General features: G+C 49.6%; 1 protein-coding gene and 1 long non-coding RNA gene across 5 annotated transcripts in view; one reads left to right on the top strand and one right to left on the bottom strand.

The window, feature by feature from the left end:
• Positions 1 to 905: 905 nt before the first annotated feature.
• On the bottom strand, positions 906 to 14,003 carry LOC121133769. Of its 2 annotated transcripts, none has more exons than XR_005870746.1 (4): positions 13,298 to 14,003; positions 10,775 to 12,765; positions 9,143 to 9,223; positions 906 to 2,622 (listed from the first exon to the last, which is right to left on the bottom strand). It is a non-coding gene; the product is annotated as an uncharacterized LOC121133769 (long non-coding RNA). The 2 variants fall into 2 exon arrangements; XR_005870747.1 differs by having other exon boundaries at positions 9,147 to 9,223; positions 13,574 to 14,003.
• The window catches only part of Pxdn (peroxidasin), a 75,876-nt gene continuing 70,929 nt past the window's right edge, over positions 10,367 to 15,313 (top strand). For 2 of the 3 annotated variants that reach the window (XM_040730672.1, XM_040730670.1), the window contains exon 1: positions 12,505 to 12,695. In XM_040730672.1, the coding sequence (XP_040586606.1) occupies positions 12,505 to 12,695 (191 nt within the window). Of the gene's footprint in view, positions 10,417 to 12,504; positions 12,696 to 15,313 lie in introns of those variants that run through there. The other variant, XM_040730673.1, reaches the window with a different exon arrangement.

Here is a 15,313-nt window from a genome sequence, read left to right as displayed (position 1 = left end):
TGCCTCTGCCTCTCAGGAGTATTGGGATTAAAGGTATGCACTACCGCCACTCAGTTTGAAAAAAAATGATTTTTTTATAACCACAATACCCAAGCACAAGAGTTAGGGCAGATGAGGGAAGAAGCCATGGTCTGGGGCCACAGCACATGTCTGGAGTGCCAAGGAACAGGTTTGTGGTGCCCCTTCCTCCATGGGCATTAAAACAGCTTGGCAAGTACATAGGGTGCAGGGGCAGGGAGATCAGGTGACAGCAAAAAATGGCATAATCACCCTTAGGCCATGGCAGTAGGCACTGACCAGGCATCCACAGGGGGTCCTGCTGAGTGCCTGGCCATACCTCCTTGGCTGCTTTCATCACTGGGAGGGTCAGCACCTTCTCCCAGCCCTTCCTCAGCACAACTAGGACTGGGCTCTTTTCCACTCACAGTGACCTTATTCTCTGGCAGCAGACACACCTCTTGCTGCCTCCTCCCAGCTGATGTTCAGACAGACACTATGTACTTGAACCAGTAAGATTACACCGAAGAGCCAGGGTCTTAACCAACGGGCAATTTAACTAGGTACCAAGGAAACATTCAAGCAGTACACTTTGTCTTTCCTTTCAATTGCTGTCACACACACACAAGAGAGAGACAGAGACAGAGACAGAGAGACAGAGGGAGAATGAATCACCAAGGCAACTCTGAGCCAAATGGGAATGGGGAAAGGGCAAAAGTCAAGTACATCCAGTACACAGTAGACTCGGAAAGGACAAACCTGCTGCCCTTTTGGACCCATTGGACTCTGACCCATCCTTACTTCAAAGGTTTTCTCCCTTCTCTTCTCCAAACTATAAGGATCCACTTCCCAGTTACATACTGCTTCTGTCATTTATCTCCAGTAGGACAAGAAAAGAAAACAAAGAATAAACTAGTACCAACAAAATCAGCATGATGCATGGGGGGAAGGGAGGCTTAATGATGAAGGAAATCTATAAATGGAAGGAAAACAGGAGGGAGGAGATAGGGCATGGGAATCACAAATCTGTCACTTTCCAAGGTATAAGAAGTGACCTGGCCTCAGGCAAGTCACAGCTTCTCTGTCCTGCTGTGGTCCGTGGTGGTTGTTAGCAGAGATGTGTCCCCACAGGCCCCTGTATTTGAACACATGGTCCCAGGTGGTGTAGCTGTTCAGGGAGGCTGTGAAACCTTTGGCAGATGGAGTTTTGCTGGAGGAAGTGTGTTACTGGGGACAGAACTTGAGTATTCATAGCCTCACCCCACTTCCAGTGTGTTTTCAGCTCAAGATGTGATCTGCCAGCTTCCTGCTTTTGGTGCCTGCTGCCACGCCTCCCTGGCCTTGATGGGCTCTGCTTCTGGAGCCAGTAAGTCCGAGTAAGTTCTTTCTTTCATGAAGTGCTTTTGCTCGTGGTGTTCTATCACAGCAACAGATAAACAATGCAGGGTCTGGGTTCGCTCTGACACCATGTTGCGGTGGTAGGTCCTGTTGAGCCCCAACATTGTTTCCCCAAGACGCAGTCCCATCCTGCCAGAGTGGTCAGCAGAAATCATGAAAAGACCAGGGTGATCTTCCAGGTGCGGGCCACAGCTGGGAAGCTAAGAGAAGTCTCAGCAACTGTTCATTTGTCTCGGGTTCAGAGTAAGTTTTTTACTTCAGGTCATATGTGAGATAGAGGCAGTAGATGCTAAAATAATTTTTTCATCTAACATTTGTGAATACAAAAAACACACCTAAGACCATGTATGGAGTGGGCTGGGGAAAAAAAGGACCTTACTAACTTCTCCAGTCACCAACCTAAGTTGGGTCTTTCCAGTCACCTCAGAGTAGGGTCCTCTAGGTCCCAGAGCAACAGCTGCCCCAAATATCAGGTTACCAAAGGCCTATCTGAGAGCAGTCTGCAGCTTAGAAAATATCCCAGGAGAGAACCCTGGGCAGGGGACCATGTTACTCCCTCTTCACTTTTCCAAAATACAGCAGACGTCTGCCCATGCCCAAACCATCACAGTGAGGTAATGCTGCCACCTTACTCCCTCCTCCACTGGGATGACACCTGACAGAGACACAACCCCAAATACTGAAATCTAAGTAAATACATCTTAAAACACAGGCGAGGACCTACCTGTCAGCAAAGGGTAAGGGCAGCCTTGCTGACCTTGGTCCACCTTGGCATGGAGAATAGCCAGCGGCAGTCTGGGAGAACAGGTTTCATTAAGGACAAACTTAAAGCAATTGCTCAAACACCCAAAGGAAACTCTGCACTTTGACAGCTCCCAATCCTATCCTGGGCCCAAGCCAAACTCGGGGTTCCAAACCTCAGTGGACTGGGTGGGTAATTTTCCCAAGTGATTTGAGAGGTTCCAGAGTGGAAATTAGTGAAGACTCAGGATAGAAACAATCAAAGGCTGTGTGTTCAGAAGCACCGGAGCCAGGGTCTGACCATTGTCACTGCTTTGGAAGGACCCAAGCAGGTGAGCAGCGGAGGTGTCTTCAGGAAGAGAAGGTTTCAGATGAGCTGGATGACAGCTGCTAGCCTTGGGAAGCTAGGAATGGCCCTGGGTTCCTTCTCCAGCAATACATAAACCAGATGTGGCGGTGCATGCCTGTAACCCCAGAACTCAGGACCTAGAGGTAAGAAGTTCATAAGTTAAAGGTCGTTTGTTAGGTATATAGTGAGTTCAAGACCAGCTTGATCTAGAGATTGGGTGGAGGGATGGAAAAGGGGAGGGACAGAAAGGGAGGGGAGAGAGAGGGAGAAGGAGAGGGAAGGGAAAGTTAGTTGGGATCTTAAAGCCCACAGTGTAACTGTAGAACACACCAAAACCACACTTATGGCTACTACTAAGACTCCCGAGTGTTATTTTCTTAAGAAACCCATAACCGTACTTGGATGTGCCTCATCTTCTCCCTAAGGACCACTCTTTCTGTTAATGCCTATGCTACATATATGTTAAAATATCTTCCTAATAAATCCTGATTCTATGTCAAGTCACACTGGCTCTTCCTAAAGAGAAAAAAGTAAAAACAAAAAAAACCATAAAAATGAAAAAGAAAAAACAAATCTGGTTGTCCTTGAGTGGAAAGAAGTCCTCGGGCTGCTCCAGGGGACAGAGGGAGCTGCTGCCTCCCCTAAGGAAGCTTAGTAGCTGTTCCTAATTGAAGGCCGCCTGCAGAGGGTGCTAGATAGGAACAAAGCTGGAAGGCAGGCAGTGAGAGCAGGCAGGCTGGCGGGGACGCTGAGCTGCAGTGAGTCTTGTCTGGCTTTGGGAAAGGGGAGACAGTGATTGTCCTGTGGGTAAGAGGGAGAGCAAGAGATGGCTTAACACCAGTTTCTCATCTAGCCCAAACCCAAGGACTCTCATTCTCCAGAGAGGAAATGACTTTGACCAGCACATCGGGGAAGTATCACCGTTTACCACTGTATATGTTTGAGAAATACTCTGCAGAGGATGCAGGGACGGGAGCAAGGAGCTGGGCATTGTGGACAGCTAGTCAGAGTGGAGCCTGCGTTAGGGCAATGGTGGAGGCTATAGACCGGGGGGGGGGGGGTGGGGGGTGGGGGTGGGGGTGGGGGTGGACACACTGCTAGTGGGGCGCAACCGTGGAAAGAGGTACACAGACCTGCCCTCTGGGCACACAGCCAAGCCAACACACAACACTGCACCGAGACAAAGATGCGGAGAAACACCTTGGTTCTGGCAGTGGATTGTGTGGCTTGAACCCAGAAGTGGGTGGCACCAAGTCCTATGAAGGAAGTTGGAGGTAGAAGTCAGAGGTGTCTTGGGGCTGGCTGCTGATGAAGAGAGGGAAAGAAGCTTGGTGTGTGTGTGTGTGTGTGTGTATGTATGTGGTGTAGATACATGATAGATAGACGATAGATAGATGGATGGATAGATAGATAGATAGATAGATAGATAGATAGATAGATAGATAGAGATGGATAGATAGATAGATAGATAGATAGATAGATAGATAGATAGATAGATAGATAGATAGATAGATATAGATAGAGTAGTTTGAAATAAATTTAAAATAGTTCTTTACAGTTCATTAGTCTCTGGCTTCATATGACTGCATCAGGCATAGAAACTATCCCAGACTTGGGCAGCTGGACACTGCCCATCTTCATTCTACTAAGAAAGCAGTGTCCCTAGAATGCTGAAGGCAATCACTGAGATTCTCACCTTATCAGCCTGAGCCCATGGAGGGGAATGATGTCTCTGACCCTTCCATCTGTAGGAAAAGGAGGAGCTGTGCAACACCTACTCATGGTGTGTCAACTCTGAAGGGGACAAACATGCTGCATCAGGACCCTTGGGCAAGAAGTGCAGGTCATTTGACTAAAAAGCTCCTCCTCCACTTGGTAACTAATGGCTTGACCCAGCTGGTCCTCAGCCTCCCTCCATCACTGACTGATACCAGCGGAAGCCCATTGTACCTAAAACTACAAAAAAATTTAAATTAGGACACTAGAAAAAAACTTTCCTAACAGATATAACCCTAGCACAAGTCCCATGTGTTTTGTTTGTTGTTTTGCTTTATAAACAGTTTGGGTTTAGGTCCAGAGCACTAAAAGCTTTGTGGATCTTTTCTGGTGTTTGTTTGAGACAGGGTTTCTCTGTGTAGTCCTGACTGTCCTGCAGCTGCTATGTAGACCAGGCTGGCCTTGAACTCAGAGACCTTCCTCCCTCTACTTCCTGAGTGCTAGGATTAAAGGTGTGTGCTAACACACCCAGCTTGAATACCGTGTTTAAAGAGTCTGAAACTGTTGATTTACAGAAAGCCCTAGAGACTTGTCAAAGACTATAGAAAGGAAAGGGAAGGGAGTGAAAGAGGATGGAAGGAAGGAAGGAGGAAAGAAGGAAGGAAGGAAGAAAGGAAGGGAAGAGAAGGAAAATAAAATCTTGCCCAAAGGGTCTATATCCCTTGTATTATTATTGATGAAGACAGTGGGTATCTTAGAAAACTGCAGACTGATATAGGGGCTCACTCTCCCTGTATTTCTAAACAAAACATCTGCTAGTTGGTTCTCACTTTCCTATCAGTCTCAAAGCAAACTCTTCCTTTATGGGAACTGAAACGATTCTGAAGTTCTAATAGTCAGTCTGTCCAAAGCTAGGAGGCTAGTCATATAGGAGCTGTCTTTGGTTCTAGACTTGGGAAATCCTCATTTTTTACCCACTGTGCGACGACATTTGGTAGCCACAGGGCAGGAAGCTTGGGTTTTATTCCTAGCCGAGTAGAGCTTTGGGGCCCAGTGCTCAAAAATTCCAAGTTGCTATGTGCTGTGGGACCATCAAGAACACTCTCTGAATTTGTGTTGATTTACAAAGAAGCGTCCCAGAATTTTCCCATAAGACAACCTCATTCGCTCTCTGGCTGGGAGAGGCACCAGCAGCTGAGCTGAAGCCTCCGCTTAGGTGGTGTGCTTGGCATTCCTCGGCTGCTTGGTGTGAGCTGGGAGGTAAAAGCTGCCAGGTAGCTTGGGACCCATTGGCAGAAGCTCCAGATGAGTTAAAAACATGCCTCCAGGGGCCTCCGTGGCACTCCCAAGTCAAAGAGGGTTTTGCTACAGCAGGGAGCGGTGGCTGCTGCTCTCTTCTAGAGTAATTCCCCAGACAGCAGATCACAGGTTCATTAGTGACACCCTGAGTACTTTGGCTGGAGAGTCGGCCTGTCTGGGAATGGAAAGTAGGGCACGCCAGCTTGTCTCTCACTGTTATGACAGCACTCTCTGCTGGCTCAGCAATCTGCTCAAGGTCCTTTTTCATTTTGTGAAAATAATTAATCTAGAGATGTGGGCTTTTCAAGGTTTCTCCAGGCCTCAGTTTACCTTGTGAACTCGTCTGTGGTAGTATAGCAGGAGACAGCCCCCAGCGTTAGCAGTCTGAGGAGTTCCCTTTGTACTCAGGTACAAAGCTTCATCAGTTCTGGCCCATTTTCAAGCTTGGAAATGCTTCTGTCTTTTGATTAATTAGTTTCCTTTCTGTTAGTATCCACATGTCTCTATCTAAGTCATTGTTCAGAGACATAAAGCCTGCAGTGGATGGATGGATGGCCTGCAAACTCAGATCTGACCTATAACACCATTTGGGGGCTTTCAAGTTACAGACAGACTTTCTCTGTGTAATAGCCCTGGCTGTCCTGGAACTCACTCTGTAGACCAGCCTGGCCTTGGATTCATAGACATTAGCTTGCCTCTGCCTCCCAAGTGCTGGGATTAATGGCGTGGGCCACCACCACCTGACCTCAAGTTACATCTTGACAGGTTGCTAAGATGTTTTTTTCCTTTTTAGTAAATGACATTATAGGATGGCTCTGTTGGTTCCTTGGATGCAATTACAACCTGATAGGATAAAATCAACAGCTGTGGGCTGCCCAGGGAATTAGGCCATATCTTTTTACTGCAAGTAGGATTTCTGGTGTGATTCCTAGGAAATTTCAGGTTTACAACCAGAAAAGAACTTACATACTAACCCCATAAGTACTGTCCACAGCTGTTTTGACATTATTTTAAATAGCTCTGTATGAAATAGTGTCTCTATGTAGGCAACCGTCACAGAAAATGTTATCAGTTGTATTGTAATTCTTGAGTCTCAGCTAGACTCCAGGGCGAAAGGCCTCTCTCTCTCCCAATGTCTCCGTAATTTTTCCTCTTTCTATCCTGCCTCCAATCCATTTTATACCATTTTCATTGTCCCAGGGACCACTTTGTCCACTCTGTGTGGTTCTCACCTACATAAAAAGTTCCTGTTTACAGTTTAAAGTTAAGGTTGAGACAATGCTCCTTAATTTACTATTTCTAAGGCTCCAATAACCTTTATTTTGGAATAACAACACATTCACAGAAAGCTGCAAACTCAATACTGAGGCCCCTAGGCTTTTCCTGATGTCTCTGCATGCTTGGATGATGCTTTTCAAAGTCATAGCCTACAGCTAGGCATGTGTTGACCCCAATACTGGTGCTCACTCACAGGCTTCTTGTTGTGACTGCAAAGGGGCCTGAGCCAGCACATGGGCTGAGTCCACCCACTTGCTGGTAGTGACCTTGCACTCAAGTGGTGCTTGGTTTCTTTTGAAAACCAGGCCCTACTGTACTGTCTAGCTAGCCTCAAACTCCTAGTGTCAAGGGGTTCTGCTTTAGCCTTCTGGATATCTGGGAAGATAGGCACACACTAAGACCAACAGCCAGCTGAGTCTGCTTATCTTTAGGACTGTGCTGTTTCTCAGGGGCTGAGACCATGGCGTCAGAGCTAGCTGATAGCTCACGTCCGAGGAAGCTGAAAGGGTCTTAGCTGACTGCAGTCTTTCCAATCTGGTTCCAATTTCTTTCCTGCCTTACCCATCCTGTATTTGGGACTAGCATGATGCTGTTGAATGCCATCCAGTGTCCCCTCCCCTTCCCTGTTTCCTGGAGCCAGGATTGGGCAGTAGTAGAACATTCATTTGATGGGTACACCCCTGTTGGGCTCCATCATTGGTAAGTCTGGCCACGATCAGGTCAAACATGACCCCTGGGTTAGGGTTATAGAGTGGAGGACTTAAGTACTTCCTGCCTCTGCTGACAATGGAGACTCTGTGGAACTTTCCTAGTCCAGATTCCCTGTTGTACCTCACTTCCTGCTGGGTCTGGAGTGCAGCCTGAACACTGTCCTTACCAAGGAGCATGTGTGACCAGGTTCAGACACAGGATCCCAGGAGTGGGATAATAAGGTAGAACTTACCTGGGGGAGTCTCCAGAGAGAACCAGCCTTTTTCTGGCTCAGGACTATAGGAAGGAACATTTCAGATGTTTGAATTGCTTTGTCTGTAGTTCCTTGGAGGCTGAGAGTTAAGCTCCCAGCTTCTCAGTCGTGGGAACCTAAGGTGACCCCTGCTTTCCCAGTAAGCTGTATGTCTGTGTGGTGGTTAACTTAGCCTGGGAGTCAGGGCAGCAGGTAGGGTGGGGCTGACTTACAGAAGATTCTCAAGTATCCCCACACCAGGGAATAAAGCTCTCAGGGAGAACATATTCATGGCTCACTGCCTTACTCACACAGTCCACAATGAGCCAGGATAAAATAGATTGACATTTGCTCACCCGGTCCTCACTGAGTGTGGGTAGCAGCTGACCTTGCTTTACCAAGTGAGAAACTGAAGCCCAGACATAAGAAGGGTGAGGGGGTCACAGCACTGGAAGCTATGGCAATAAGGCTGCTTCCCTGCGAGCCAAGACTTAGCTTGGTTGGTGGAGCAAAACAAAGGATTGTGGTGCCAGACTGAAGTTAGAAACTGGAGGTGCCGTCTGCATCTCCAGCGGGGGGAGTAAGGGGAGAGACTAGAGCAGTGCAGTAGGGACCGGGGTGCTCTAAGCATTAGTCCACAAAAGGGAACGAATGTGCAGCATAGTAATCCAAAGATGGTTGGCACAGGAGACTATTAAAACAATGATCCCCAGGACTTGGAATTTCCCAGGAATCTCATGCTGAGGGAGAGAAAAGCTGAAGCCCCATTGCCAGCCAGCGAAAGGGGGGTGGGGAGGGAGGCTCATCTCCAGGTAGGAAATCTCACACAGCTCTGACAACTTGTCAATTTGCAAGAGAAACCAGAGCTGAGACAAGGATGGATCAGGGATGGGGGCGGGGCACGGCGGGCCACACTTTGACTAGGATCTCTTAGTTACATTACCTCTGACCCTCTATTTAAGCCTAAACCTCTCATCAGGACCCTGAAGATGGACTTGTGTGGGTGGGTGGGTGGGATAACTGGACCCACTTCCCCCGCCCCCTTTTCCCAATGTGGCACATTTAATAAAGTCTCATCTATTCAATTGGCATATTGAGGACCCGTGGCTGAGCCTCTCCTGTTGGGGTTGCCAGGGCTCAGACTTTGACCCAACCTCTCTGACGACAACGTTGGCCTCAGAAGTTGTCATGAGGCTCCAAAATGGAAACACCTGTATAGTTGGGGGATCATAAGATAAATGGATGTCATGAGCCAGAAATAGCTAGGAGGGGAGCAGGTGGTGGGACAGCCACCATCCACACTGTCTCATTCAGTACCATCACCAAGTATTTCTCTTTGCATGAGTGCAGTTAGCACCCGAAAGAAATGTTTGCCGTAGAACAATAAACAGAGCAGGTGGAAGGACTTGGAAAGTACTTACTTACAAGAGTCAGAAAAGTCACCCAGAGGTCAGTATGGAGGTGTGAGTCTTCCAGGAGCCTCTAGAGGGCACGTGACAGGGCTGATGAGCAAACAGCATGGGAAGGATATTTGGCTCAGTGTAAGAACTTCATCCGGAAAACACACATTCTTTCAGTCCTTAGTCATGGTCCTGGCTCCTAGTTCCCACTGTACTTCATTGTTTAGAGTGGTGCAGATGGCTGCTATGCCTATCAGGCATTCTCTGAGACACAGAAACAACAGGGGGATGGATGGATGGATGGATGGATGGATGGATGGATGGATGGATGGATGAGTGGACGGGTGGGTGGGTGGATGAGTGGGCGGGTGGGTGGGTGGGTGGGTGGGTGGATAGGTAGACGGGAGGATGAGAGGTATAGAGGGGTCAGCAATGAATGGAAGGGAAAATGGGTGGGTGGATTGGATAAGAATGTGTGGATGGGTAAGGAGGTAAATGGATGGATTGTGGGTGAGGAAGTGGATAGAAAGGGATGATGAAAGACTACAAAGAAGGCAAGGTGCCACTAGGTGGATGGTCAGATGGATGGATGGATGGATGGATGGATGGATGGATGGATGGGCAGAACTGTTTTAAGAAAATGGTTAGTGCAGCCTCTATGGAAAAGTGAGAACCTGAAAACCCGAGGCAGAGTGATTGCTCAGCAGAAGTTCCTCTCTCTCTGTGTGTGTGTGTGTGTGTGTGTGTGTGTCTCTGTGTGTGCACTACATGTTTGAGTGTGTTTCTTGTACCTGTGTATGCGTGTGGAGGCTAGATGTTGATGTCTTTCTCTATCATTCTCCATGTTAATTTTTTCTAACAAAATTAGACTGGCTAGACTAACTGGCCAGCAAATTCCAGAGAGCTGCCTGTCTCCCTCCACTCCAACCAAAGCCCACATGCCAATGTTACAGATCTCTGCCACTATACCAGGCTTTTACACACATTAATGAGATCTCCCTTATCAAAGTCCACTGGTCAATTTTAACCACATCTAAGAGAGCACCTCCAGGGGAATAGCTGTTCTTAAACAGTCATGGCATGTTTTTATCCATTCAAATGGATACATAAGACCAGATATCACAGATGGCTTAAGAAAAGGCAGCTGTACTGAAAACAGAGAGCACCAGCTCCTTGACACCTGGAGAAGTGGCTGCTGCTGTGGGTGCTACAGCCTGGGAGTGTTTAGGATGTGAGGAGTGAGGCCGCTGCCTTTGAGTGATGCTGGGGAAAAAAAAGACGGACCGATATGCCTGGTAAGAACTCAGATCTGAGGTGAGGACTGCCTGCAGAGAGGACAATTTCCAGGTTGTTGTCTATAGGAAAATCATGGGGTGGGAGAGGAGAATGCACGTTAAATGGGAAAATGCAATTTTGTGGGAGAAAGATGTTTTCGGTTTCTGGTGTCATACACCTGACTAAGTTTTTAACAAGCAGGTGAGACTTGAGAGGCTGAAGGACCCTGCACTTGCAGTTGCTGTTGAAGGCAAGGCTGTCTCTGCTGGGGTCGGTCTATCAGGCTCTTAACCTGTGCTAACTACAGGAGATAAATCTGGTCTCTATCAGAGTACACAGGCTAGACTGTCCTGTCTTCATCCCCACTACAATACTTACCTGGAAATTCTGCTCTCATGGAAACTTAACTCTAGCTCTGTAGGAGCTCAGGGCAGAGTGAAGGTCTCCCGGGGTGGGCAGCCTCTCTGGAGGCTTTGTGGTTCAGTTATTCTCACTCTCCTGAGCTACTCAAGAGAGCATGGAAAGTGATGGCATGCTCAGGCTTAGCAGGAAGGCCTTAATCCTGTTCTCCCCCTGGAATACAGTCTGCAGATGGTTGGAGATGTGCCAGCCATGGAGAGGGCCCAGTGATTAGGAACTCGAGCCTCCTCCAACGGGCCTTCAGTTCCTTGGTGGTAAAGTCTGCCAGCAGTGCAGCTGGAGCCTTGTGACGGCTCCTGAGTGTGACTCCGTCCCTCAGCAGCACCCTGATGCTGGACTCCCAGAAACACTCCTCCCATCAGAGAGACTATCTGCCTGGGAACAGTGGAAACAGAGTAGTTTGCTGCAGGTCAAGGCATGTCTGGTGTGTCGGTTTTCCATCAAAGTGACAAAACACGGAGGCAAAACAACTTAAGGGAGAAAGAGCGGTGTTGGCTCAGTTTCAGAGATGTCAGTCTGTCCAGAAGGACCAGGCAGAGCTGGGCAGCTCCCTTCAAGTAGCCAGAAATCACAGAGAGAACACTTGGGTAGATGGGCCTCTTCACATCTGTGCTATTACACTGCCAGCCCATGTGTATCACTCTAGTTCCTAATGGGTCTTCTCTTTTTAGGTAACTCTTCTGATATTTCCCTTAGATGGAATTTTACAGTGGTCTCTTAAGGGGGTCAGTTCAGTCAAGTTGGAAATCAAGCTCAACTTCCAACTCTGAAGTCCATGAACTCCGTTCCTATGGCTGTGTTGTCTACCCTGGACCTCCCGGCCTGAAGAATTGGAGAGACTGGAACCCCAGGGAGAATCGGAGAAGAGTATAAGGCATTTGATCTCGTGTAGCACTCCCTCATGTTAACCTCAGCACTTCCCTTGTTTTATGCAGCCTGTGTAAAGGCAAGCTGAGGTGGCCACAGGTGTTCTCAGTCTTTCCTACCAGGGAAAGCACCAGGTGGGCAGGGACTCCTCACAGGTAGCCAGTGTTGGAGGCCTCCCTCAGGGAACTTCCAATTCTGCAGCACAGCCTAGCTACAAGCTGTGCGCCACGGGGCTGGCCCTCGGTTTCTCCACTAGGAATGAGGAAAACTTAAATCAGAGGTAGATGCTTTTGTGTGGGAGCAGGGGTGGGGCACTGAGAAAAAGTGTGAAAGCTCACATCCTAGAACACCCAACACCTTTAAGCGTTCAAAACAAGGCATCACCAGCAACAAAAGCCTTGCATACGGCCATAAGTGTGGTTTGGGATGTGGGGTGTCTTAGTTGCCGCACGGCAGGTTTAAAAGAAGACTCAGAGATCCAAACCCGGTTCCAGCCCTCACCTCTGCATTTCCAGGCGACCCCCACTGTGGAGTCTGTGCGCTCTGGTCGTGCTGTCCAGGGAGGCCCAGCTGCACTCTCGGGAAGGGTCGCGGGGATCCTACAACACCAAGGCCCTGGTGCTTGCCCAGCCCCCGCCTTCGGTGAGGCCAGAGGGGAGGAGTCACGCGCATGTGCACAGCTGGCGCCCCCCCCGGCCCCCGCGCACAGCTGGGACGTGGGCCCGGGACCTGAGGACTCAGTTGGGAGCCGGCGGTGGACGCGCCCGCCGAGGCCTCCGCGGCGGTCCACGCGTCCCCAGCGTCTGTCCGCGCCATCTACCATGGCCGCGTGCCCTATGCGCCGCTGCCTACAGGCGCTCGTGCTCTGCTTCACCTTGGGGGCTATGGCGGTGGTCGCCTCGAAGCCAGGGGCAGGCTGTCCAAGCCGCTGCCTGTGCTTCCGTACCACCGTGCGCTGCATGCATCTGTTGCTGGAGGCCGTACCCGCCGTGTCGCCGCAGACCTCCATCCTGTGAGTGCGTCTCAGGGGCGCTGGGGTCCGCGGGACGTGTGATTCAGGGGGATCGAGGGTCGTGAGTAGCCTGGGGGACAGGGACATTAGTTTGGCAAAGTGGGGAATCTCGGCGTCCGGTGCAGGGAGTGCTGGGCCTTTGTCCGTCCTGCCTGGGACGCCAGGGGCGGACCTGAGTGCAGAGCGCGCGGCCTTAGGAGCTGCCTTTGTTCAAACTCAGAATCTCCCGCTGGACCGGGAAGTGGTAGGGAGTCGCCGGGGAAAGCCCCGTGCGTCTCCTGCGCCCTCCCAGACTGGCCTCCCCTCCGGTGTCTTCTCAACTTTCACTCAATCCGCTCTCCCTCCTTCCCTCCCCCTTTCCCTCTTACCTCTCGGCTTTTCTCCCCCTTTCCTTTCCCTCTCTCCCCCTCTCCTCTCCCTCTCTCCTTCTCTTCCCCTTCCCTGAGTCTCCTCCCTTCCTTTCTACCTCCCTCTGTCTTCTGAATCGCCCACCTGGGGGTGGTTCGCCCCTCCTCCAACCTCTTCCTCCATCGGTCTACCTGCCCCCCCTTCCCCGCCTTCTGGAGCGAGGCCCACCCCACACCACCCTGTGCCAAGGAAACCTCTCTTGTAGATTCTGTGTCCCGCGGTGCCAAGTATATACTCCCATCAGCTTCTGAGCCAGAGCCTTCAAGTTAGTTGGGTGTCCTGGGGACCCTGTCGGGGCACAGCACTTTTTCTTTGCCCGGAGGGAGCCTGACCTCCAAGGTGCCATGGAGGGCCCATCATTGTGCAGGTGAACAAGTTCTGGGCAGTCCGGGGGACTTCCTCTTGCTGTTTCCACTCCTAACTGGTCCGTTTCCCAGAGGTCCCCCACTTCCCGGACACTTGACTCTCACCTGTAACTGTGCCCTTCTGCTTCTCACAGGCCCCCAGATCAGAAGAAATCCCAGTCCTGGGGGAGAGGCCAGAGTTGGCTGCAGACCTCTGTGTGCTCTGAGATTTGGTTCTGCGAACGCAGGCATGCACTTCAGGGGCCAACTGTAATTCAGGGTCCTGCAGCTGCACTTCTGCATTCCAAGAAGAGTTTTCACTTTTTGTGGCTGGGCTGGAGGACTTTGGCATCTCCACAGAGCCTGTGAAAGTTATAAAAATCTGAGGGAACTATTCAAGGAGTGGGCGGCCAGTGTTCTCACTTCTAACAGTGCATGGGTGTCCTGCTTCCTCTGGTGGAGACTGCAGGCAGCAGGGCCAGGCTGGGGTGGGAGCGCCTAGCCGAGTCCTCTGAAGAGCTAAATAAGGCCTCCATTCCAGAGGGTGTGGATGGTCAGCCAAGGCCCTATCTGAGAGGACAGACACCGTGCTGTAAAGGAATCGACTTTTAAAACGGGCCAGGGTGGAATGTCTCCAAATGCAGAGAATTTTTGTAGTGAGTCAATGGCCAAAACTTGGACCCTGAAGCCGTTTTTCACATCTGGGCAAAGTCAGATTCTCAAGACGGTGTGTTCCCAAATCTTAATTGCTTTTTGCAACAGTGTTTTAAAGTGAGCGGTAGAACAGAATTGGAGCCCTCCTCCACCCTGCTTTGCATACGACCATGCTACACAGAAACTTAGCTCAGTGGTTAAAAACCCTTGCAGCCAAACTTTGACAGCCTGACCCACATGATGTAGAGAGAGAACTGACTCTTGCAAGTTGTGCATGCCACATGGCCCCGCCCTTAAAGGAATAAACTTTTAAAAAATTAAAACAATTTAAATGTAGCAGAGGGTGTGTAAGGTGTCCAAGGAAACACTAGACACAGTGTTTGGCAGATTTCCCCAGAAGGTATGTTTGCAGAAATTCAAACGTTGCACTTTTATAGATTAGATATCTGGAGTTTCCTGAAAGATTATATAACAAGGTACCACTGATTCTCCTAGACAAGTACTTGAGAGAACATATGCTAAGTTAGCCCCGTTCTGTGTCTGGGTTCATGGGTGAGTGGCCTGATGGGATAGTCGCACACAAAAACATTGCTTTCTTTCAGCTTTCCGCCCACTGCCTGTTCTCATGTAAATGCTGATATGTCTATATTTTTCTCCATTGGAGGCAAAGGTGTAGCTCAGTGATAGAGAGCTTGCCTTAGCATGTGAGGCCTAGAATTATAGCCCTAGTACTGAGGAACGAACATAAGAACAGCGGTTATATAGAAATTGGACGTAAAAGATATGAACTCACAGAACCCCACCTCCAAAGTCAGTGGGATCATACCATTGTCCACTGCTTGCTGCCCAAAGGCCCGACTCCTTTCATCTTCTCAAAAAACTGAATTGGGTTCTTTCCTTCCCTGCTTTTTCCAGAGGTGTGTTTTGGCCAGGGAGAATGTCAGATTCGGGGGAGGGGGCTTCAAAATGGTCTCTAGGCCACCACCTTATGCTACAGGCTGTTGTTGGCTCTGCTTTCTGGCCCCTGAGAGTTGAAGGTGGAAGGCATCGGTGGTACCCTGCACACCTCTCTGTGCTCAGTGCCTAGAGCCTCCTTAGGAAGTGTCTGTCTCAGTGTGGCTTGGGAGGCTGGTAGAAATGCCCACCTGGTTTTTGCATGGTGTACTGAATGAAGCACTCTGTACCAGCAGCCCCTTCCTCCACACCTCTTCA

The sequence above is a fragment of the Mesocricetus auratus genome, unplaced genomic scaffold, assembly GCF_017639785.1.
Source record: "Mesocricetus auratus isolate SY011 unplaced genomic scaffold, BCM_Maur_2.0 Super-Scaffold_100024, whole genome shotgun sequence".
Classification (NCBI taxonomy): Eukaryota; Metazoa; Chordata; class Mammalia; order Rodentia; family Cricetidae; genus Mesocricetus; species Mesocricetus auratus.
The sequence above is the reverse complement of the archived record's forward strand: the minus strand, read 5'-3'. Positions and strand labels throughout refer to the sequence as shown.